General features: G+C 40.1%; 1 protein-coding gene across 1 annotated transcript in view; it reads right to left on the bottom strand.

Moving 5' to 3' along the window:
- Window positions 1-25339, bottom strand: part of cbl (Cbl proto-oncogene) — a 37893-nt gene extending 12554 nt beyond the window's left edge. Inside the window, exons 1-11 of the mRNA XM_062961152.1 lie at window positions 24132-25339; window positions 15990-16237; window positions 5703-5849; window positions 4902-5058; window positions 4169-4290; window positions 3391-3528; window positions 2990-3077; window positions 2407-2538; window positions 1819-2022; window positions 600-731; window positions 122-490 (exon numbers count right to left, since the gene is read on the bottom strand). Coding sequence (XP_062817222.1) covers window positions 122-490; window positions 600-731; window positions 1819-2022; window positions 2407-2538; window positions 2990-3077; window positions 3391-3528; window positions 4169-4290; window positions 4902-5058; window positions 5703-5849; window positions 15990-16237; window positions 24132-24281 — 1887 coding nt within the window. The 5' untranslated portion in view covers window positions 24282-25339. The remainder of the gene's footprint in view (window positions 1-121; window positions 491-599; window positions 732-1818; window positions 2023-2406; window positions 2539-2989; window positions 3078-3390; window positions 3529-4168; window positions 4291-4901; window positions 5059-5702; window positions 5850-15989; window positions 16238-24131) is intronic.
- Between the last annotated feature and the right edge of the window lie 1440 nt (window positions 25340-26779).

Genomic DNA, 26779 nt, shown 5'->3' with positions numbered 1-26779 from the left:
TAATAATATGGGCAGCTATGTGTTTCCAAAGAATAAGTGCTCACCACATTCCTTCCTAAGCCACTTTCTTAAAATTCGACTGGCCCGAGAGTGTGAAAAAGGAATCCCGAGGGACACTTACCGAAGACGCTGTGGTGTCCAAGCTCAGAGTGCTTCCGTGCCGGTGGGGCTCTGCTCTGGAGTCCATCTGAGAAGGCAGCGAGAAGGGGAGGGAGTGCCGGTTTGTCAGGTCTCGGCCTGCCCAAGGCTCGCCAGGGCTTAAAGAGACGCCGGGCGCTTTGGGGATGGGCCGCACGGGCCAGAGCTCTGCCTGGCGGTTACAGGGAACGGGAGGCAACTTGTCTCCCGGCGTGCAAGGCAAGGGCCGCCTCTGAGGTCGGCTCTCTGTCCCGACCGGATGCGGCCGATCTGGAGGCGGCGGAGGCGGGAGATCTCGATGCGTCGGTGGGATTGGCAAAGGTTTGTCTTTGTGGAGGGAGCCCAGTGCAGCCTAGGGAGGAAGAGAATGGCAATCAGGAGATCTTGGTATCTTCTCAGATGAAAGGAAAACCTCACAGTCAGAATGACTGCATCCTTTCCCGCTTTAGCCCCAGTCGTACCTTAGAGGTGGTCCCTGGACTTGAAGCTCCAGGAGGATTGGAGACACGTTGCTGCAGGAGATCTAACCGTGGCGGCACCGGAGGGAGTGATGCCTGTGGAGCCACTGAAAATGGAGAAGGGGGACGTTCGACCTGCAAAGAAGCAAAACAAAGTTCTTATTGACAGGATTTTAATCCACTTGAAACAAGAGACTCCTACCTCACTCCTTCATGAACCTACAACCGTGTTTGTACTTAAACATTCAGTTTCTCACCCACCCAGATAGTCCATCTTTAAACGGATTTGCTCTGAACACCAAAGTGGTTCTGTTACCAGCGAATGTGCCACACAGCCACCAGATCAGCAATGAGTGCTTTTATAGAATCATATAATAGTAGAGTTGGAAGAGACCTCATGGGCCATTCAGTCCAACCCCCTACCAAGAAGCAGGAAATCGCATTCAAAGCACCCCTGACAGATGGCCATCCAGCCTCTGCTTAAAAACCTCCAAAGAAGGAGCCTCCACCACTATAAGCCACTAGATGGCATGGTCTTCCATCCTAAGCACCAATGCTGGCACAGGAGATGGGATGAGAATGTCATTTATGGGCAAAAATTTACCAAGTGGTATCTACTATAATACAGTGGTAATGAAAATCATCTGTGTGGTCCCAACAACAAGAAGAAAGACAACTCAATTCACATATCAAATGTCTGTATGTGATTATGCAACAGCTTTGATGAATGCCAAGTCTGGCATAACTAACAGTGATCTCATTCTCCAAATGCAGGTCCTTATGTAGCCAAACCAGTACCATTCCTGCACAAGAGGGAGCTAGAAGGATTGCGGGCGGAATCCCAAGGATTCTTTGAGTAAAAGGACATATTTAAGGGAAAAAACACCTACCAGTGGAAAGGCGCAAAACTGACCTAGTATGGACTGAAAAGAGGCCCTACACAGGAACTTGTCAAGACTCAACTTTCTTTTAAATGCATACATATATCTCAGAGTGGTATTTTGATCCAACAAAGGGACTAGCTGATATTTGGATATGACAAAGCAGTGTTGGAGAAGCTGAAGCATACATGATACCTGTTAGAAGTATATCCCATCCCAGGGTTATAGTCTCCAGGCCCACAAAACCACAGCCTTGAAGAAGTAAGCATGGGATCGGCTGGGGCTTGGGTGGGAGGCCACACACAGGGCTTGGACCTCCAGGACAGCTCTGGAGAGATTACCTTTGCACCCGCCAGTTCTTTCATCATGAAGAGTGATTCGTCCGCTCGGTCGTCATCGTCGTCTTCATAATTGGGGGACGGGGCCCCCTCTGCGCCTTGCCGGAGCAGTCCTCCCCCTCCCCTGGGATCAAAGGGGTCAACGACAATGGGTTCCGTGCCTTTAATTTCACAGCGGCAGAACGGACAGCCCTGCCCTTCGGATTCCTAATGGGAAAGGTAAGGAGGTGAAAAGTCACAAAACAACCAGCAGCTGAAAACATCCTGATACTCAAATACCACAGAAAGGATTATAATATTACATCACAATTTCAATATTCTCATCGGAATTACAATGTGATAAACTAGGATATTGTTCCTAACTAAGTACCCGCCCCAAACTACCTTTCTCATATTTTAATAAGGCATCAGTTACATCACATTGCTGCAAATCTCATTACCTTAATGTTAATGCAACTGCTTATTTACATTGAAGACAATGCCACACACACGCAAGTGATTCCTCAAGAATGACAAGCACAGGCAAGGGAGGTCCAATGGTTACAGCTCTGAACACTGACAGCAGAAAGCCAAGACTTCAGCCAGTCTTACCTGCCAGGAAGTGAGGCACGAAGTGCACATCAGGTGGCCGCAGGGCTCGATTTTCACATCTTTGTCGTTTTCTGCACAGATTTTACATAGTTGGAAGGTGGAACCCATTTCACAGTACAATTCATATTGTTCCTAAGGCAGGAGAGGTGCAGAAAAGAAAAGAGATTATGGGGTGTCCTTTAAAATAACTACCACACAACAAGTTCCGAATATGTTGTCGCTGTGTCCCTTCAAGCCAACTCTAGTTTTATGGCAACCCTATCCTAGGTTTCACTACGCAAGAGTTACCCAATTGCCATTTAATTCATCTGAGACTGAGAGCGTGACTTGCTCAAGGTAACACCAATATTATCCACTCACAGTTTTCAAATAGTGGTCCCAGGAGAAGACAAAGCTAATATTAAAAGAAAGCTATGCAGCATCTTCACTCCAAGTGAGGCTCAACTGGATTATTTTTAAAAACTTTTCCTTCCCAAAACCAACTCTTAGAGGTATCATGGCCTAATTTGGAACCAGCCAATGTTAATCCAGATAAAAGCCATGGACCAGGATGGCAAAGAAGTAGACTGAAGTTTTTGCTCACCTGTGTAACTTTAATGTGGTCCTGTGGGGTGGGCTCACACAGACCAGTTAAGTCAGGGTTCTGATTCCGCCCATCCGGATATAAGTAACTGCAGAGGAAAACAGAAAAGGATTGAACAGAAATAAATTTTACTCTTTATAGTGGAATGAGCTGACCAACCACACAATTCTAGCAAAGGATTAAACCACTACATGGAAGAATCTCAAAATGAAGAAGATGTAAAAGTTGGCCTTTAAGTTTCCCCTATCGCTAACATTAACGTGGTGGGAAGCTGACATATTTCTCAGATTGAGTCTCCTTCGTGCTGGCCTTCCAGCAACATCTTAACTATACTTGCAATATTGCCGAGCTCAGAGCACAACGTCAAACTGGATAGCTTGAAAAGAGAAACTGTTACTTACAAGCCTTCCCTGAAGCCATCAATCAATGCTTGGAAAAGGGGCTTGTTGTGGGGAATTGTCTGGAGGATATTTCCATCCGCTGTCACATAACCGATCGCCCACTGACCGAGTCGCGTGCAACTCAGGCGGAAAATGTAACTGGAAACAACAACAAAAAATGATAAACCAACAGGACAAATTTGCTCACTGAATTATTTATGGATACAGTCTGTTTTTCTTTAAGATGGAACAACTGAGCAACACTTGTTAATCTTTCCACATCAGTCTGACCTACAACCTGAAGTGAGAAACCTATGGGCAGGTAAAAGAGTCAAATATCTGAAAATATCTACTTCAGATCACTGCTAGGCCGCCTGTCATTTCCTTAATGGTGCCAATTAGCATGAGATTACATGAACCTTCTATTTCTGAAAGGAAACCTAGGATTCACGTCTTCAGAGAAAGAAAGCAAATGATCTTGTCCCCAGATTAAAAAAAGATAGAAATGTAGAGCTGGCCACAGGGACTTAAGATTTCAAGCTGTGTCCAAACAGAAGATCATTTTTCCTAGAGATTAACAACCAGAAAGGGGATTTTCACTGAGTGTTTAACCACCTGTTTTTACAGTCAAGGCTTATGAGGCCTGATTCAATGCTTCTTGTCTTAAGCTTAGATCTCCAGCAGTAACAACACCTGTACATTGTGATAACCGAGAGTGGTATCATATGTATTTTCAGTGAGTGCAGTCTATAAGACAGAATGAATGCAAATGGAAGGCTTGAGGAAGGGACGCACCCACCTGCCAGGCTTGTGAATGAATTTCTGAAGTCGTGCTTTGACCTCATCGTATGTCAGGAATGCCATGTAACCGGGATGGGTCACGGCGAGGCTATTCCAGTTCCTGAGCAAAGATGACCACGGCTGAAGAAAAAGAACGTGATGAAGTACTTAGGCATTTCAATAGCCTTCCTATCATGCCCCTTCTACCTTTCTCATGCTGAAAGATCCAACATAGGTTTACTGGCTAGTAATTCATTGGAATTTATCCTCATCTAAGTTCATGCAGGGTTTTGACTTGCAGTGCTCAGTTTTTGAGCAATGAGCAAGATCATAAGAAATGAACATTCCTAGATTTACATTCCCATCCTGTAGATTAAATTCATACTATTTTCATGCCAGAGACTTGCTCACCATGAATTTATGATTCAGCTCAGATATGATGCCAGCAAGTCCAACCCACCCAATTCTCCCGCTGACCCACAGCACCCTCCTCCTCAAAGCCGCCTTAAGGAACAGCTGCCCTTTCAGGCCACCCTTTCAAGCTTATAGATCCAAAGAAGTCTAAAAAGGCAAAGGATAGCCATGTGAACATAGCTGACATTTTGGAGGAGAAAAACACCTGAGGATTGTGCAGCGAACAGAACAGTTAATGTTTTTTCTTTTAATGTAAGTGCTATAACAGCTCCACAAAGTGAAGAAATGATTTCAGTGGGGGAGTCTGTTTGAGCAACCTTGTTTTTCTTGTTCCTTACCTGAAATAGACGAGTGAATATGTCAAACTCAAACACAGAAATGTAATCGTTGCACGTCAGGTCTATAGTTGATTTAAGTGCCATTGCCTCAAGGCCTGAGCTTATAGGATGCACTTCATGTAGAGCTGGACGGAAGATCTTCCAGGGAACAATGGTTCTGACAGTGGGAGAAAAAACCAGTAGTCCTGAGAAATCTTATGCTTTGTACTTTGCCACAAAGTTATTATTCAGTGTTAAATTCAAAATGGATAACATTTCTGATCTGTTCAACTGAATATTTGGTAACTGAATATCTGGATCTATATCTGCAGAGCAGCAAGGCAAAGATATATGACAGTCTTTGTTTAACCAAGTTTTCCTTGTGTCTGAATTAGCTGCTTCCAGAAATTAATGCTAGTAACAAATTCACTGCTGGAAATAAACAAGCAGCTAACCCGTTCCAGTTTTTACAAGGAAAGGGAACCAGTTAAGACATTCACAACTAGCATTTCCCAATACCCTTTAATAGATTTCCAATGAATATTTTATCAACAGAACCTCCATTAAGAAGGAACATATGAGCCAAGTACACTTAAATCAATCTGTAGAGAAAAACACATAATCACCATCTAACTCCCTGAGGTTTATTACTCCCCTTCTGTTTGCAGCACATTCCAACAAGAGTGATCAAGTGGGAGAACTGATACAGTGGCACAAAATGCCTGGTTTGTTTGATTAGAACTGGAACTGGGCAAACCAATTTGGCTACTATTTCTCATTGTCTCTGGAAGGTGAAGCATATTTTTTGGAAAATATACTTACTTTTCCCCAAAAGCTTTTCTCCAGAACTCCGCTGCATCTGCCTTTGTGATTCGGAAGTTGTCTCCTTGGAAGAGTCCGCTCGGGAAGATGCCTTTGAGTTCCGCTAGCATATGGCTGAAGATCAGGGACAGCTTGGTAAGGTTGCGCCTGCAAAATCGCAAAAGGAAATCTGCTGTGAAATGTGACACAAGCGGCCGGAGGCAGAGAGAGAAGCAGGAAGCCTGATTTTCAAGTCACAGCTTGGATCGCTTTTCTAAACAGCAGTCCATCAGCTGCAGCAGACACTTAACCCGCAGCAGTTTGAAGACTTAGCTTTGGCTGAGAAGTCCTTTGTAAACCAATATTCAGCACATTGCTAGATATACAATGCAATGATTTTAAAACTGAACAGCATGTAGAAACATAGGGTTTTATGAAGTGCTTTCTTTTTTGGTTACCTTTTACCCTTTTACCTCATAACCTCTAAGGATGCCTGCCATAGATGTGGGCGAAACGTCAGGAGAGAATACTTCTGGAACATGGCCATACAGCCTGGAACATGGCCATACAAACACACAACAACCCTGTGATCCCGGCCATGGAAGCCTTCGACAAGAAGATTCTGCTTGTCTCTCTATTCCTGTCTTGGGACCTGAATACACAAAGCTATTCATGAAGAGCAATAATTACAGTAGAGTCTCACTTATTCAAGATAAACGGGCCGGCAGAACATTGGCTAAGTGAAAATGTTGGATAATAAGGAGGGATTAAGAAAAAAGCCTATTAAACATAACATTACATTATGATTTTACAAATTAAGCACCAAAACATCATGTTTTACAACAAATTGACAGAAAAAGCAGTTCAATACACAGTAATGTACATATATACATATATACAATATAATTTACAATAATATATAATATATTGTATATGCATATAAAAGGGAGCGAAGTGTGTTAAAGCACTGAGCTGCTGAACTTGCGGACCGAAAGGTCCCAGGTTCAAATCCCAGGAGCGGAATGAGCGCCCGCTGTTAGCCCCAGCTCCTGCCAACCTAGCAGTTCGAAAACATGCAAATGTGAGTAGATCAATAGGTACCGCTCCAGCGGGAAGGTAACGACGCTCCATGCAGTCATGCCGGCCACATGACCTTGGAGGTGTTTACGGACAACGCCGGCTCTTCGGCTTAAAAATGGAGATGAGCACCAACCCCTCAGAGTCAGACATGACTGGACTTAACGTCAGGGGAAAACCTTTACCTTATTATGCATATAATATTAATAATATTATTTTGTAATACAATATAATACTAATAATACAATATAATAATATTAATTATATATTATATATTACATGTAATATTATTAATAATATTACAATATATAAATATAGTACAATATGGTAATTTATTGCCAGTATTGTGCTATGCTAATAATATAATATTGTATGTAAATTTAATTTGTAAGCCGCTCTGAGTCCCCTTCGGGGTGAGAAGGGCGGGATATAAATGTATTAAATAAATAATAAATAAATAATGTTATGTAGTGATTACTGTATTTGCGAATTTAGCATCAAAACATTGCAACGTTTACTACAAAAACATTGGCCCGGGCTGTGGCACAGGCTGGAGAGCAAGCCAGCTGCAACCAGCTGCAATGAATCACTCTGACCAGGAGGTCATGAGTTCGAGGCCCGCTTGGAGCCTATGTTTGTCTTGTCTTTGTTCTATGTTAAAAGGCATTGAATGTTTGCCTATATGTGTAATGTGTTCCGCCCTGAGTCCCCTTCGGGGTGAGAAGGGCGGAATATAAATGCTGTAAATAATAAATAAATAATTGACTACTAAAAGGCAGACTGCGTTGGATAATAAAGAACTTTGGATAAGTGAAGCTTGGATAAGTGAGACTCAACTGTATTGCCTACTGCACATTTATTTTCATGTCCTCAGCCACAGGGGCTATTTTCAAACATCACAGACAATACTTCTTAATAAGAATAGTTTAAGACAGTTATGAAACAAGTCACTGTAAAACTAACAAGGTCAGAGTCCCACATGGGCTTCCCTTCAACACGTTCAGCAACAGCTACAAAAGGCCAGCTGCTGCCTTGTATCTTGTCGTTGATCTTTAGCACAGCAGCAGGGCAAGCAATTGGCTGCTCTCTAATCTTTGGTGCCAGACTACAGCTCACATCTAATCACACCAAACAGGTTTCACCCTTAACGCCTTTAACTTTTCTCCTTATCTTTCTCCGTATTAAAAACGTGAGAAGAGGTCAACTCAGTAGCCTGCTTTGATAAGTGAATGCTCCAAGGCTGGGAGGAACAAAGTGTATTGTTTTATACTCGCTTTTTTAGGGGGGAAGGCAGGAGGGATTCTCAGACTTATATGGCCAAGCTCCCAAAATATCCCCTCCCACGCATGCAAACACACACACACTCCCTATTCAACCGGCACGGTTTTCTCTGACGAAGCCACAAAAGGGACTCATGACATAGAAGGCAAGGCTTTCTGAAACCAACACCACTCATTTCACACTCTGCAATTTGCCTGTGTGGTACTCAGGGATGCTTTTGGTTGTCATCACACAAAATCGTGTCTTCCTGGTTTGCTGGTTTTGACAGAGGGCGAGAACGGTCTGCATGCAGCATGCAACTTTTGCATCTATATATTTGTGAAGACACACATTGTGGCATATTACTAGGCACCCGTATTTCAGTTTTGGCCTTCAATTTCCTTGGATCAGGCATTGAAGAGGTTGATCCACTGCCTCTTGTTCTTGCTTAAGTGATACGAGTTGGACAAAGCAACTACCATATATACTCGAGTATAAGCCGAGGGACCTAATTTTACCACAAAAACTGGGAAAATTTATTGACTTGAGTATAAGACGAGGGTGGGAAATGCAGCAGCTACAGGTCAATTTCAAAAATAAAATAGACATTAATAAAATTGCATTATTGGAGGCATCAGTAGGTTAAATGTTTTTGAATATTTATATAAAACTGTAATTTAAGATAATAATAAGACTTTAATAAGATAAGATGGTCCAACTCTGAATACCTATATACAGTAGAGTCTCACTTATCCAACATTCGCTTATCCAACGTTCTGGATTATCCAACACATTTTTGTAGTCAATGTTTTCAATATATTGTGATTTTTTGGTGCTAAATTCGTAAATACAGTGATTACTACGTAGCATTACTGTGTATTGAACTACTTTTTCTGTCAAATTTGTTGTATAACATGATGTTTTGGTGCTTAATTTGTAAAATCATAACCTAATTTGATGTTTAATAGGCTTCTCCTTCATATCTCCTTATTATCCAACATATTCGCTTATCCAACGTTCTGCTGGCCCGTTTATGTTGGATAAGCGAGACTCTACTGTATATATTCAGTACTCAGTGCCTAGTAAATATTTCTGTATCACTCATAGTGTGCCAGAAAATTCATCTGTAGTAAGAACATCCATTTTTCAGTCTCTTTTGCTGATGTCTTTTCCCCATTTGTTATAGCTTCTGTGCCATTTTCTCTCTTCTGATTGCTACATCTCACCACTCACTAGGAATAGCAGTGAACTCCTAGGCACAATCTTATAACATTATTTGTGAACATCAACTTCTAGCGTGACGTGAGTTAGCCAATTTTTTTTTTTTTTTGAAATGGGAAGCAGGCAAGTGAAGCTTTCACAAAATGCAAGCCTTGCCAGTCTCCAGAGGACAGGGAAGCTTGCTCAGATAACAACATTAAGCAAAAGAGAAGCCACACCAGATCCAGCGATAAAGACACTCAACGGATACTTGTCTGCAGTTCTAGCTCACTCCTTTGTGCTGCGGTTGTACTACTTCCTTCCCTTCTTCATTACTGTTTTGGCTCTGTACGTCTTGCAGGAAGTCAACAGGTCAACCAAGAACTCCTAGTCCCACTCAAATCCCCCTCGGCCACCTCGAAACAGGCCCCCACTTCCCTTAGTTCAGCTTTCTGTTGCCGTTCCCCTCTGACCTATAGCAGGCTGCTCCTTTCCGGTTTCCTGTTTGCTGGATAAAAACATTCTTCCAATGCAAGAGTCTTGTCTTGCAGAATTCCGTGACATTTTAACTCCTTATGCTTTCCTTTGCACCCACAAGTTTTCTATAAGTCCACCAAATTGGACTGTCTGACATCCCAGCCACCATATTCAACACTTGCTTTATCTTACTCTCCCAAAGGAGTTAGTGTAGTTGATATTCAGCAGAGAGATTGCTTCTGATGAAGAGTTTATTCTGCTGTTGTCAGCACAAGGTTGATTCGGTGAACTTGAAGGCATCAAGATCAGGCAAAGAATAGACCTAGAATTCGTCACAGGACACACAGCATTTGGCATCCTTAGAAGCGCAGCTCTTTCTGACATTTCCTTTTGAAAGGACAGGAAATTCAGGAAATTTCCCAACAGTCAGTGAATGGCTAATGTTTTAATGTCTTGCATATTTATTTCCTCTTCAGCGGAAGCAAACTTGTGCCAAATAAAGTAAGGGCTCATTTGCTTTAGTTGCAACATTTTGTAAAACTAAGAATTTCACTCTTCTGGGCACAGAGGTTTTGAGCAGCATATACACTCCAAAGTAAAGGCATACTATATACAGTAGAGTCTCACTTATCCAAGCTTCATTTATCCAAGGTTCTGGATTATCTAAGCAATTTTTGTAGTCAATGTTTTCAATATATTGTGATATTTTGGTGCTAAATTCGTAAATACAGTAACTACTACATAACATTACTGCGTATTGAACTACTTTTTCTGTCAAATTTGTTGTATAACATGATGTTTTGGTGCTTAATTTGTAAAATCATAACCTAATTTGATGTTTAATAGGCTTTTCCTTAATCCCTCCTTATTATCCAAGATATTCGCTTATCCAAGCTTCTGCCAGCCCGTTTAGCTTGGATAAGTGAGACTCTACTGTATATACATCATTCAAATAAAGCTCCTTACTCCCTGCAATACTCCCTTAATGCATTTTTCTGAAGTTTATTAGATTTGCGGTGATCAAATCTAAGAATCAATGTCCTTCACACCTTTAACAACTTCCAGCAGGAAGCTCATTTTACACAGAGCTAATTTTAGATAAAGCATATAAATACTGCTCCAGTCTTAGCCATAAAACAGTGCCATAACAACACTGTATAATTAAAGAAACCTAATCACATTTAAAATGTTGATATAATTAAAGAACAGTCTGTGACGGCTTGATGCTGTGTTTATAAAGTTTGAAGGAAAAAAGGTCAGAGTCCAGGAGATATTCATTTACTTTGCACAAACGGAAGGCAGAAATCCCCCAAAGTGTCTCATTTTCTATAAATACTCATTTAATGAATGGATTGAAAGGCACAAGACTCTCCTGGAAATACAAATATCCTCTTTAAAAAATAATAACCCAGCTTCCTTATTTACATTCGGCAAGGAAGCCTGAAACTCTACCTGGGGACAGCTTGTATGAGCACGTTTGTCTCCTCAAGCCCTGTTTATGCCAAACGTCCCACATCAAGACGGATGATGAGAAACGAACATGTTACTTCTACAGAAAGGTAAGGCATGTTTTCACTGCTGTTCTGTTATTAACTTTAAACACACACATGCATCACTTTCCTCAAGGAATCCAGATGTTCTGGCGCAGGGTCAAGTTTGTTCAGTTCAGAGATTGATGAAGGGGGATACAAACAGTTTACACATCCAAGTCAAGTTTTTTTTTCCATTCAGAGAAACACAACATCATTTTTACACTCAGGATTTCAGCCTGGCTTCCACAAGTCTGCTAGGATCAATGGAAGACAGGAGGGGGATCCTATGACCCTCACCACTTTGGGTCCACAAACATACATGCTATACTTGAATTGAGATGGTGCTGAGTGAACGTTTTTGCAGAATTAGACAGTTGAGGCTTGAAAATGAACTGAAATCTAACAAAATAGCATGTTGTCTCATCCAACTCTATGATTCTATGTGATAGACTTCCCACTTGTTTTAGAAGCACTGGCTTAAACATATCTCAAACATTAAAACAGACCTCAGCTTCTACAGCACAGTATTATAATCTTGAACTTCCCATGTAAATAAAGATGCTTGTCTCTCATTGCTACTATAACACTGGCCAGCACCTGTTTTGGTGCCAACCTGCTGATTCCAAAAAATGGCACTCCCATCAGCGCTAGTTTTTGAGATACAGAACATATGCCACTCGCCATCTGCTCACCCATAAGAAATCATGATAACCATATTGAAGAAACTAAAGCCGATGCAGTGTATCCAATGCAATGTTCTGAGTCATTGCCCTAAATAATCCCAGGAATAGGCCTACAAACCAAGACACCAAGAAAGTGTTATTTTGCTAGGCCGTGTAGTCCATCATTCACCAAGAGGATGTAAGTGTATGTAACTTCAAGTCATTTGTCAACCCCATGCATTTTCTTAGGAGAGGGATACTCAGAGTGAATTTTCCCAACTCTTCCTCTGAAATAGAGCCTACAGCATCCAAGAGTCTCCCATCTAAGAACTAATCAGGGTTGACCCTGCTTAGTTTCCAATATCAGATGGGATCTGCTGCCTTTAGGATCTTTAACGTTCCCAAGCTGCAAGGATTTCTCAAACTCCTAGGTGCCAGGATAGTGTTTCAGAGCCGACACCACCAGCTCAGTGCAGATTTGACAGGGCCATTGCTTCTAACTATCAGCATCAAATCCGAACAGGGGGAAATGTACTCTGGCAAGTCAGTACAATCATATTTGTACAGATTTGAGTACTCAAGACAAGGCACGTTAGACTTGCCCAAAATAACCCAGGTCAAAGTCAAGTTTCAAGCTATGTCTTCCTCTCAACATGGCAACCCCTGGCCAGTGCTGGCTGAGCCTACCGCATCATTGGAAAGCAGTTTTTCAAATGAGTGATGCACAATCCTACATATAAATAACCAGAGTACTATGAACAATAAAAAGGCATGCACCTCAAGATGAGGAATGCCACATACAGAAAGCACTGCACCCTTCTGGGATGTTGTAAACAGTGTCAGCTGTGACATTGCCTCATAGGGTCATGTGCTGGTCTACTAAAGCAACAACAACAACAACTCAAGATAAACTAGAACAGTAAGCATGTTCCAAAAATGTGGGCCTGTTTTTGAAAGGAAGCTAGCCAACTGAGAAAAATCTGATTATATGGATATGAGACGGCTTGACAAAGGAATATTTACTTCACTAGAGTTTTCCTCTCCAAGTTTTCATAAAAGAAACAAAACTATATTTTGGGGGTCAAAACTACGCTTCGCTGAAAAGAAGATATAGAATTATTCCAGATGTCTCCTAACCTATGGAAGTGAGAACATCACATCGCCAATAATAATTCCACACAAAAGGAGGTTTAACTCCTGATCTGAAAGCACATTCAGGCCACCAGTAAGTGCTTTGATATGTGTAGGATCTCCTTCTTCAGTTAAATGTAATTCTTTTATTCATCTGTAATGTGTATGCCATAAAAATCACCTTCTCCCATGATAGTCCTGTACCTTTCATTCTGACATGTGGAAATGGTAATGTCAGGATGAAATAGGTTAGGTTATTCTCCCAAAGTATGTCTGTAGTCTCACAAAAGAGCATCTAGATGTCAAAGATTTTCCATCTCCAATCTAATCTACCACTGTGGCAGCTAAATGGAAGCGAAGGATTCCTGTAATAGCAAAACAATGCGTGCGAGCAACAACTGTCCTGCTGATACCAGTTTAACTCTGACCCTGACAAAGAAGTGCTGAATAGTCATGCTTCAACTTCCCATGTTGACATTTCTAAGCTTCTTGCAGCTCCGCAGCCTACTTCACCGAGTAATCAGTTTTTAAAAATAGATATACAACGGAACTACTTTCGACTAAACGTTCAGCACAGGAAGTGAATGAAATTCCACTCAGCTCATGCTGAGAGCACCGTAAGTCACCTCCCCCAAAGACAAAGCAAATTATATATGAAATGAACCACTGATTGTCTCTGAGAATTATCTCATATGCACCTAATATTTTGGAGCCTCTCTATGGCTTGGGAAATGCAACCATATCAATACCTGAACAGCATTCCTGTACAATTCACATTAAAAATCCGCACAAATTCAAAGACAAGTGCTAAAATGATGTAAGCGTGAGCACCCCTAGGATAACACCAAAACAGTAAGTTTTTTTAAAAAACAGGAATAGATTATTTCATTTTGCATGGTGTTACACAATTAAACCGTGAAATCATCTGGAAATTATGGTGGGAAATTTGAGCTCTTTTCTGCTTGGCGGAGTATTAATCTCACAATGTTGATCACTCTTTCAACAACCCTAAGGACCGGAAGAATTAAAATGAAAGCTAGGACGCCAAGCATTTGTAACAGAAGCCAGAATCCCATCCTTATTTAAGCATTATAGCAAAAACTAAGCACATTTTCCACAAGGCAATGGGTTTCATTAGGCAGCAAGCAGTTCACGTTCGTATGTAGCAACCTGGCATTCAAAGGCTTCCTTTTTTATGGCCAGCTTTTGAATTTTCTCTTAAGATACTCTCATTGAAATGCAGAAGTAGGCTCCACAAGTTTTCAACATGCTGAAGTGAAAGTTTCTTTCGAAGGAAGCGACAGGAACTCTTTCACACCAAGCTTTGATAGGCTGCTTTACAAACAGAGTTATAATCTTTTCCCACACTTTAAAACTACACAAAATTATCAGAAGTACTAACGCTTAAAGCAATTTAAAAACAACAATGTTTGGAATACTATTCCTCTCCGCAACATCAACTTCCTGCTTAGCTCTGGCTGTATATGTATTTCAGAGGCTGTGCACATTGCATATACAGATAGATACTTAATATCTGCGGCTTCTCCTGTATGGATTTGTTCTTCGTTGCCCTCAAGCCAATGACTAATATGAAAATTTGCTGAGACAGCGCTGCAAGAGGAGACAACAAATGTTCCAAGCTGAACACCTTGGCTGCCATTGAGATCTAACTGCCAAACATTTCGGCAACCTTTCCACATAGGCTTGGCCATCTAATTCCCATAAATGAGGGGAGAGAGAAAGAGAGAGGAGAAGGAATGCCAAGAGAGCACATCCTTGCAGCAGGATGTGAAACTGCTTCACATACCCCACTTGGTTTCCCCTTTGTCACAGTCAGATGATGGTGTCAAGGGCTACATTTCTATCCCTCTGGAGGGATGAAAGATGCATTTAAATGCACAGCTGATCTTCTGAATCGGGCAATATGCAAGAGGCTCACAAGTACAAAGACTACTGAGAAGACTATTAATGGATTTAACTGCATTTCAGAAAGGATGAAGGGGATGTAATTCATGGGCTGGGGTTAGCTAGCGACTTCATTCATGCTCAAGACTGTTCCTATTAAGACATCTTTTCTCATCAGCTTCCCAAGCCTGGACTTGGTTAGGAAAGAAGGCTGAAAAAGGGAAACACCTAAAACGCTGATGTCACAACAATAGCAAACCCAACTCCAATTCCCACTGTGGTGTCAAAGGAGGAAAACAGCTTCCGTAACCTAAAGCCATATGGCTCCGAGACTTGGAATAGATGCATTAATGGGAGCAGCTTCAGATGGCATTCTCCTCTGAACAGAACAGACAAGTGGGACAGCAGGGGGAGTGGGGAAGGCACCAAAACCTCAATGTGAGCCAACTGCTGCTTCCACTGACTTTCTTTATACCTGTTTCATCACACCAAGTTACAACAACTGCTGGGAGCCTAGAAACAAAACTGAATGCTTGAGAATGCTGGAGAGTACTAAAGCACCCACATTTAATCCAGATAAGAAATGGGTTGCTGTGAGTTTTCCAGGCTGTATGGCCATGTTCCAGAAGCATTCACTCCTCAGAGGATGCCTGCCATAGATGTGGGAGAAACGTCAGGACAGAATGCTCCTGGAACATGGCCATACAACCCAGAAAACGCACAGCAACCAAGTGATTCCGTCCATGAAAGCCTTTGTCAACACATCAAATAGAGTCTGAAGAGAGATGAAAAACAATTTCACGACCATTTAAAATACCAAAGGTTATATAGAACCCATACAGCCTGAGCTCCTCGTCAGAAAGAACAGCTAAAGCTCAATGGAAATGGAGCTGGTTTGACCTCACCAATACTGTATAGCGGTACAGCAGTGAAATTGCTGCTACAGAGAAAGAACAGCCAAAAGAATAGTATGAACAACTGAAAACAATGAACCTTGCACCGGTAATTCTTCACTTCTCACAAATGTTTCAATACAACCAAATTCTAATGCAAAACGCCATTACCTGGGCTGGGAATTCTCTTCATACATTCTCTCCTTTCCTTCTTTAAAGAGGCTGATGGTCTGCTTTGTCTTTTTCATCAGGTTTTCCATGAACACCCTGAAATATTCATTATCTCCTAGCGTCTCCATCTTCCCCTCATAGCGAGACAGGATGGTGCGGAGGTGCTGGTAAGTGTCAGGAAGCAGGTCTAGAATGTAAGGAGGGCTGTTTTTCAGGGCCAGCTTGGGATTCTGGCACAAACGCACAACCTAAGAAAAGAAAAGAAACCAATGAGAATTAAATAAACGATTCCAACAAGTATTCCAGCATCTTCAACTGTCCAGTGAATTTTGAAAACTAGTCACTGGAATACAGAAGGCTATACATAGGCTACTGAAAGTCAAATTCAGTACCACTTGGGAATATTGTAATATCTCATGTCACCGGCAGTGGCCGTCAGAACAACAAATTACCTTACATCTAGAAGTTCTTGGATTTGAACACAAATAAGAGTCATCATACTGAACAAAGACTAACATAAAAAATCTATGGATTTTAACACATTCAAACTATAACACTTGTGTTCTCTTATTTAACAACTATTTCTTTCATATTCTTATCACTCACTTTGTTATGATGTAGCTCATAATATTTCCCCTCTAAGCTGAAACCAGCCACTGTTTCTGCTCCCTGCATATCCTGCTGGGTATATTCATATATACTTGCAAACCTATTAGTGATTAAATTAGTCTGCAATCTCCATCTTGAGACATGTTTTTAGGTTTTTCCTGTTTCTTCTCTGATTTATGCACTTTGCTTAAATGTTCAGATGTTTGCACACCTTTGTGGCTTTTCAACTGGTTTTAATAATAGTATTCCAACCATGGATTTCTATTTTCCCCTAAGAACTATCTTTGTTTTGCTTCATTTCATTCATTTTGCTTCATTTTGAAAACACTCCAGTACATAGTAGCAACCAACAATTAGACTCCAGCACAAGGATACAACCATGTATCTCAGGCATGGAAAACAGAAATAACTTCCCCTTTTTTGTATCATATTCCCTTTACACAGTATCTATATGAAAGGGGATGCAGTAATTCACAGAGTTCTCGCTTCAAACAGAAGTACATCATTACGTCTTTCCAGAATAAGCAAACAAACTTGTGATTTACCTTTACTGTGTTACCTGGGTGCGTACCCTACAAAGATATTTAAAAAGCCAGCATCAAAATCTTGCTACACAACTGTGCTGTTCAAGTGCAAAGGTTACTTCTCTAATGCAGCCCATTAAATGATGTAGCTATATTTTCCACATCCTTCAGTTACAAAACTTCAGAGGCTTTCTACATCCAGTTCCTCAAACGCTGTTCTAACTTCTGCTCAAAGTGACTGCAACTCACATGTCACCTCCTAATCACCAAGGGTGTGCTGAAGTTCAAATGTGTCACCTCCAGGCAAAAGAATGAAAAAAAAATATTGTCACATCATATGTTATGCCATTAAAAGATTGTAATTTAATTGCTGCACATCAGAGAAGAGTTAGCATGGAGATGACAAGGAAACCTGTTCCTCTTATACGAGCTTAGGAAAATGGTAGGATGTTTATAGACTAAATTAAGATAATTTTTTTAAACTCTCTCAACAAACTTTATCAACACAGAATTTCAAGATATGAGAGGTGCCGTACTATTGGCTCTATTTAGACAATGGAACTGGCGTATTATGAAATGGTTTGAATAAAGGTTATGATTGAGAACCCACCATTCTATGTCCCACAATTCCAGAGCAAAACAAAGGCAAGGACACAAACTTTCGTCACTAGCATTTACACCAGATTTAGAGGCAAGCAGAGCAAAAGAAAAGAGGAGGAAACAGGAATGGGCGTCCTTCAAGCTCAAAGGCCCTACAATGCAAGCAAGAATGCACTTTGTACGCTGACAAATGGGATTCTGAATGTCAAAATTTGACATATTTCCCAATTTGTATTTTGACAGTAATATATGAATAACGTTAATTAAAATTTACTTCAGTTTAAAAAATGTAAGAATCCAGTGTAACCTTAATTTTTGCAACATTTCAAACAAAGACTAAAGCAAAGAGGGGGAAATGCACAACCATATTGACATAACTAGACTAGCTACTTTTAGGGCTGTCACACAAATCTATTACTAGGAAACATCAGCCGTATATTTTGTTCCTGAAGGTGTAGATTCAGGTCAGAATCAAGCCTTTGTCATAAATTCTGGGAGGAGACTGAGAACTTTTAAACTAATTTCACTTAATTCAACAGAACTACACTTCCCAGACTTCCCCTGAAGCCAAGACAGCTGAACTGGATGAAAACCAGACTACAGTTTATTTATGGTGTAAACATGGCCTGTTCCCCTTTTGATGTTTCCTTCCTAGGAGCTAGGGATCCCAGAGCCCACAAAAATGTGTTCCTTTCAAACATGAAATGCTCAAATGCCTGCTCATTGTGCTGGTGGATATAAGCCTGAAATATGCCATATTTGGGATTAACAACACTGTCTCTTGGTCATCTCAGCTTGATGGAAGAACTCCGCTAGCAACAGGAATCGTCCGCCTGCCAGTCACACTTCCCATTTTTATGAAGCTATGCAAAAGCAGCTGTGGTGACAATCATTCTCACTGTTAAAGAAACCCCTGCAGTCTAGGTCAGCAAACACAGTTGTGCATAAAAACCCCATCAGAAAATGTTATTTACACATGCATGCATTCATAGCAAGATGCCAAATAATTCATTTTGCACCAGTATTCCCACCTATTGTAATACACAAAATCAAGAAATATATATTGTTAAATTTATCTACAGCATAATCCGACATATGCCTGCTATTTCCACTGGCTTGCCTGCTCAAATGCGCAGTGACACAAATGCTGAAAATTGTCTAATGATATTTGAAAGGATGTCATATTATTCAGCCAGCTTATAGGAAGGGCCCTGCTGAATCAGACTAGCAGCATATCTAGACTAGTATCCTGTTTGCCACAGCAGCCTTTGCAAAACACAATCATGACGGCAATGGCTCTCCTCGGCTATCATTCAATAGCAACGGGTATCGAGATGAATGGTGTCGCTGATTATAGTTGTAATGAGCAGGCGCTACAGTGATTAGCACATACATGAATTTGTCTTATATCTGGTATTTAAGCATTTATTAGTATTTTAAGCAGTGCACAAGCACGACAGTCCCGGCTGACACAGCCACGCCTAATAAACAAATGACACAAAAGGAAAGAGGAAAGCAAGCAAATTCAGGAAGTGGGAGTGCAGATATTTCTGGGGGCAGGCTGTATGTGTGCGGGAAGCTCTTTGCAGCTGTTCCTTCCTTGACCAGATTGCCCCATGTAAAGATTGTCCTCCTGAAAGGGAAGGAGAACAATCTCCCAGTGGACTTTGGTGCCCTGGACTCTAGCAGCCATCCAGGTTGGTGGCCACATTTTACAGAAGGATACTTCCTCTCACTATCTGCTTTCTGACAAAATACTTCCTTTCATTTGTCCTAAATCTTCACTAGTTAATTCCAAATTCTAGTATGGAAAGGAAGAGCCCCTTCCCACTATTCATTTTATCTTCTAAAAATATTTATATCCGATTGTCTGGTTCTTATACTAACATGTGAGCAAGCCCTCTGTTTCCTGAACTATGGCAGCAAATCTTTTTATCCACCAATCTAGACTTTTCTCCCATCTCACTCTTGTCTTCTCCAACATGCAAATTGAGAAGGTTCTCTTCCCAAGGCAGAGATGCAAATGTTGCCTGCATCCCTTTCCGGAAAGTCAATGCATGCTAATGACTTTATACACTTATTTGATTGTCATCAAAGCACTTCAACTGTAGTGTGGCAACTGCTGCTTTTCACTTGTCATTTGAACATTAAACCCACCAGTATATGCTAAACACATCCGTTTTTTCACTTTTAGTGCCAACACAAGAAAGCTGGGTACTTACTGCAATAACCAGTAAGTATTAATCTGCACACATAAACACAAAAAGGACAATGACTATAACTAAGCAAACACTGAATTGCCCCCACTTTTTATTAGGCCACCTCTCATTTCTCGTTGGTCTCAGATTTCCCAACATTTTAAAAGAAAATGAACAAGGAAAGGAAGAGCATTTGTGGATAACAACCGCTTCCAGTTTTGGAATCTCTCAGACACTGGCCAAAGATACGAAAATCTAAGCACAATTTCCCCAATTCAAGCCTCAATTCTTCCATGGGGTTTGCTCTGATGAACACAGGACTGTATGATGAGTAATTCCACCACCAAATAATGAGTGGAAATGATGGGAAGGCCTGTCACTGGGTAATCATATCCTTCCTTTCTTGACAACCCCCTCTTTACTCCCACCATAACCGCCCATCTCATTCCTGATGGGTGAAAAACTTTCAACCTCACACTCAAAAGGACACCCTCTAAAATGAACTCCTTTCCAGGATGCCCCCCTACTTTATAAAGAACCCCCACCCAGCGTCCCCCACCCCCACAAAATGAACCTCTAACTCAAATATATCCCCGCCCTCAAGATAATCACCTTTGCTTAGGACAACAACCAGTCTCCAAAAAAAATCACCCAATCTCATGCTACAAATAAAGCGCCCACCCCATAATGGTCCTCTGCTCCCATAATGAAACCAATCCTCACTCCAAAGTAATTTCTCAATCTCTTCCCAGAAATGAATCCCTTCCAGGATGCACTCACCTTACAATGACCCCCCGCCCAAATCTGGCAATAACACCCAGGCCCATCCACAAAATGAACCCCCAACTCCAGGATATCCTTCCCACCTCATTATGATTATCTCATACTAGGACAATCAGACTCAACTTAAAATAATCTTCCAATTTCGCCTCTAAAAGGAAGCCCCTACCCCGTGATGATCTTCTCAAACATGACACCCAGCTTCACCACAAGAGAAGCTCCCAACCTGTCCCCCAAAGTGAAGCACTCATCTTATGATGAAACCCTAACTCCATAAGGATGCCTAGCCTCATCCCAAGACAATCTTCCAACCTCCTCCTGCGAATCAACAATCCATATGATCCTCTCAACTCATAATATTCATTTGAACCCCAAGATAATCTCCCATCTTCACTCTCAGACAAGGCAATGACACATGATGACCTCCATCCCCACCTTCACTGATGACCCTCTTACCCCACAATGACCCTTAGCCTCCCTCCAAGATAATCTCCTAACCTCATCCCCAAAATGAAGCACTCACTCAGAATGCCCCCATCCCATGAGGATCCCCTCACCCCGTAATGACACCCAGTCTCACCTTAAGATAACCCTCAACCCCAAAATGAAGCACCCACCCTATGATGAACCCCTCAACCTATGACACCAAGCTTCACCCTAAAATAATGTCCCAACTCTACCCTCTATTCCACAATGCTCCCACTTTATAATGATCCCCTCATCCTATAATGCCACCCCAAAAGAAACACCCAGCCTAACCCTCAAAATGATCCCTTCAACCTATAATGACACCCAAAGATACTCTTACAACCTCACCCCCAAAATGACCCCCTTTCCAAGATGCCACCCACTCCATGATGAACACTGATCCCATAATGATACCCAGCTTCATCTCAAGACAATCTCCTGAACGCACCTCAAAATGAATCATACACTCCAGAAGGCCTACCCTATGAGGATCCCGTAGGATCCCTAATCTCCACAAAAAGAACCCACTTCCAGGATGCCCTCGCCTTACAACGATACGCAATCCAACAATCACACCCAGCTTCATCCGGAATATGAATTCCCAACTACAGAATAAACTTCCATCCTATTGTCTCCTTCAGGGTAGAGAAAGGCGTATTATTATTATTAAGCATTATTATTATTAATATTATGACCCCCTCATAGTAGTCACATAGTAATAAATAAATAGTAATAGTAATAAATAAATAAATAACATGTATTATTATTATTATTATTATTATTATTATTATTAGCCCCTCATAGTATTAAGATGACAACTCCCCCATAGGAATAAGTGATAAGATTACTAGTAAAATTATTAGTCAACCTTCCGGACTAGTAAAATCAGTTTAAAATATTTTTCCAATACTTTAAGTTCACTGCCATGGTTTCAAAATAACATGACAAAATATGCAGGTCCACACATTTCCTGTATGGAGGACTGATAGGTAGATATTATTATTAATTACAAAATGTATTATTATTGTTGTTGTTATTATTATTATTATTAAATTACCTCCTCATAGTAATAAGATGATGACCCCCTCACGGTAATAAATTAATAAATAAAATGCATTAATAGGTATTATGATGATGAGCCCCTAATGAGTAAAATTATTAGTATGAGCCCCTCATAGTAATAAGTAAATAACATGTATTATTATTAACACTAAAATGCATTATTATTATTATTATTATTATTATTATTATTATTATTATTATTATTATTTATGGCCTCCTCATAGTGATAAGATGATGATCCCCTCACAGTAATAAATAAATTGAATGTATTATTATTAAGTATTATGATGATGAGCCCCTAATGAGTAAAATTATTAGTATGAGCCCCTCATAGTAATAAGTAAATAACATGTATTATTATTATTAACACTAAAATGCATTATTATTATTATTATTATTTATTATGACCCCACCATAGTGATAAGACGATGACCCCCTCACAGTAATAAATAGAATGTATTATTATTAGGTATTATGATGATGAGCATAGCAATGAGTAAAATGTATTATTAGCATGAGCCCTACATAGTAATAAGTAAATAAAATGCATTATTATTATTATGAGCCCCTCATAGCAAAAAGTAAATTGTATTATTACTATTATTATTATTAGCCCCTCATAATAAGTAAATAACATGTATTATTATTAATAATAATATTAATAATAATGCATTATTATTATTATTATTATTATTATTATGGCCCCCTCATAGTGATAAGATGATGACCCCCTCACAGTAATAAATACATAGAATGTATTATTATTAGGTATTATGATGATGAGCCCATAATGAGTAAAATTATTAGTTTGAGCCCCTCAAATTTAATAATAAAATACATTATTATTATTATTATTATGGCCCCCTCATAGTGATAAGATGATGACCCCCTCACAATAATAAATAAATAGAATGCATTATTATTAGGTATTATGATAATTTGCCCCTCATAGTAATGAGTAAAATGTATTATTACTATGAGTCCTTCATAGTAATTAAATAAAATGCATTATTATTAGCCCCTCATAGTAATAAGTAAAATGTATTATTAGCCCCTCATAGTAATAAATACATAACATGACCCCCTCACAGTAATAAATAAATAGAATGTATTATTATTAGGTATTATGATGATGAGCCCCTAATGAGTAAAATTATTAGTATGAGCCCCTCAAAGTAATAAGTAAATAACATGTACAGTAGAGTCTCACTTATCCAACACTCGCTTATCCAACGTTCTGGATTATCCAATGCATTTTTGTAGTCAATATTTTCAATACATCGTGATATTTTGGTGCTAAATTCATAAATACAGTAATTACTACTTAGCATTACTGCATATTGAACTACTTTTTCTATCAAATTTGTTGTATAACATGATGTTTTGGTGCTTAATTTGTAAAATCATAACCTAATTTGATGTTTAATAGGCTTTTCCTTAATCCCTCCTTATTATCCAACATATTTGTTTATCCAACGTTCTGCTGGCCTGTTTATGTTGGATAAGTGAGATTCTACTGTACTATTAATAATAATAAAATGCATAGTGATAAGACGATGACCCCCTCATCATAATAAATAAATAGAATGCATTATTATTAGGTATTATGATGATGAACCCTTCATAGTAATAACTAAAATGTATTATTATTATCCCCTCATAGTAAGAAATACATAACATGTATTATTATTATTACTATTAATAATAATAATAATAAAATGCATAGTGATAAGATGATGATCCCCTCACAGTAATAAATAAATAGAATGTGTTATTATTAGGTATTATGATGATGAGCCCTTCATAGTAATGAGTAAAATGTCTGATGATGATGATGCTCCCCTCAGACCCCCTGAAGGAGCCCCGGCCACGCCCGCCCCCTCCCTCTTCGCTCCCCTCACTTTGTCCATGAGCTTCCAGCACTTCTCGACCATCTTCTTGTCGACGGCGCCGGGCTGGTGTGGGCCGAGGTGGTGGTGGTGGTGAGGCTGGAAGGCGTCCTTCATGAGCCCGATCAGCCCGCCGGGGCCCTTCTTCACCGGGGCCGCCATCGGGGAAGGCCCAGCGTCAGGGCTGCCTTGGCTGAGGCGAGGAAGGCGGCTCCTTCTGGAGGGAAGGAGGGGACGCGCCCGACTGACGAAGAAGAGGGAAAAAGAGGCACCGAGAGAGAGAGAGAGGCAAAGCGCCACCACGGAGCATGCGCGAACTCCCCTCCCCCTCCCCCCTCGCGCGCGAGCCTCCCGCCACACCGCGCCCTGATTGGCTCCGCGGCGAGGAAGTAGGCGGGGCCAGAAGAAAAAAAACGAGGCCACGCCCTTCGTCGCCAACCTCCCTGAGGTAAACCGCCTCCTGATTGGTCGAAACTCAAAATCTGGGCGAAGGGGGTTAAAAAAAAAAAGACAGCCACGCGCTTCTGGGCGAAAACGCCTTTCGATTGGCTAGTGCCTTTCAACTGGCTCCGCCTAGAGTCCTTCCCTCCCCCGCACTCCCTGCTCTTCATTGGTCAGTTCCCAGAAGAGCGGCGCTGTGATTGGACAGTATTTCAAAAGGGGCGGGGCAATATTGAGAAGGCGAGGTGCGGCCGAAGGCTTGGGCTTTAAACAGCGCCGGTAGGCCCAACGGAGCCTTCCCTAGCCCTTACTCGAGTTGGCTGCGCATGCGCTCTGAGAAGGCAGCATATCGGAGCATGCGTAGTACAGCGAAGCCGCACCCACGGCGGCCATGATGGTGAGGGGCAAAATTGCAGAACTCGACTATGAATTGGAGTGAAACTGGTTACAGTGGGAGAGCACATTGACCACGGTTAGCCCATTAACAATAACTCATGCGTTGATGCTTAGCAGCAAATAAATGCCATATAGAATCCAGATTACTGTATTTGCTTTGAACTGGGTTATCAGGCAGTGTAGACACATATGATCCAGTTCAAAGCAGATAATGTGGATTATCTGCTTTGATAATCTGGATTTTATGGCAGTGTAGAAGAAGTCTAGGGCCCTTCCCACACAGCTGAATAAAATCCCACATTATTTGCTTTAAACTGGATTATATGACAGTGTGGACTCAGATAAACCAATTCAGTGCAGATAATACTCATATTATGCTATACTAATAATATAATTATATTGTATATACATATAATATTGATAATAATATTATAATGTAATACAATATAATAATACACTATTATAATTATATATTTATATTGCATGTACTATTACTAATAATATTGCAATATAGTGGTATAGTACAATATAGTAATATATAATGCTTATATTGTGCTATGCTAATAATATACAGTAGAGTCTCACTTATCCAACATAAACGGGCTGGCAGAACGTTGGATAAGCGAATATGTTGGATAATAAAGAGAAATTAAGGAAAAACCTATTAAACATCAAATTACATTATGATTTTACAAATTAAGCACCAAAACATCATGTTTTACAACAAATTTGACAGAAAAAGCAGTTCAATACACAGCAATGTTATGCAGTAATTACCGTATTTATGAATTTAGCACCAAAATATCACAATTTATTGTAAAGATTGACTACTAAAAGGCAGACTGTGTTGGACAATCCAGAACGTTGGATAAGCGAATGTTGGATAAGTGAGACTCTACTGTACTAATAATATTACAATATACTGTTATAGTACAATTTAGTAATATATAATGCTTATATTGTGCTATGTTAATAATATATATTGTATGTAAATATAATTTGTAAGCCACCCTTCGGGCTAAGAAGGCCGGCATATAAATGTTGCTCATATTAAATAAATAAATAAATTATTTCCTTTGAACTGGATTATATGGTAGTGTGGACTCAGATAACCCAGTTCAATGCAGATATTGTTGGATTATCTGCTTTGATATTGTAGGCTATATGGCTGTGTGGAAGGGCCTTATTATTATTTACTGTAAAGCATTTATATTCCATAGATGCAGGCAAAACATCAGGAGAGAATGTTTCTGGAAGATGTCCATACAGACCGGAAAACTCACAGCAACCCATTGTAAGGACGCATTGCATTCTCTTTGGGGACATCTCTGAAAGTGTATTCTGTCCCCTTTTTGTCATTTCCCCCATTTCTTCCACAAACAAATTATTACCGTATATACTCAAGTATAAGCTGACCCAAATATTAGCCGAGGCACCTAATTTTACCACAAAAAACTGGGACAACATTGACTCCAGTATAAGCCGAGGGTGGTAAATTTCAGAAATGAAAACAGATACCAATAAAATTACATTAATTGAGGCATCAGTAGGTTAAATGTTTTTGAATATTTAAATAAAGCTCTAATTTAAGATAAGATTGTCTAACAATGATTAAATCATTATTCTCATCTTCTTCAATGTAAATGTGCTTATGTATCCTTTTAATCATCATAAAGTAATACATGTAATAATAATAATAATAATAATAATAATAATAATAATAATAATAATAAATACAGGAAAATAATACATGTAGTAATAAATAGAGTAAAATAAATATAATAATAATAAGATCAGAGTGGAATAGTAAATGTATTAAGAAT

The sequence above is a fragment of the Anolis carolinensis genome, unplaced genomic scaffold (assembly GCF_035594765.1).
Source record: "Anolis carolinensis isolate JA03-04 unplaced genomic scaffold, rAnoCar3.1.pri scaffold_8, whole genome shotgun sequence".
In the NCBI taxonomy this organism is placed as follows: domain Eukaryota; kingdom Metazoa; phylum Chordata; class Lepidosauria; order Squamata; family Dactyloidae; genus Anolis; species Anolis carolinensis.
This window is presented reverse-complemented; position numbering and strand designations above follow the sequence as displayed.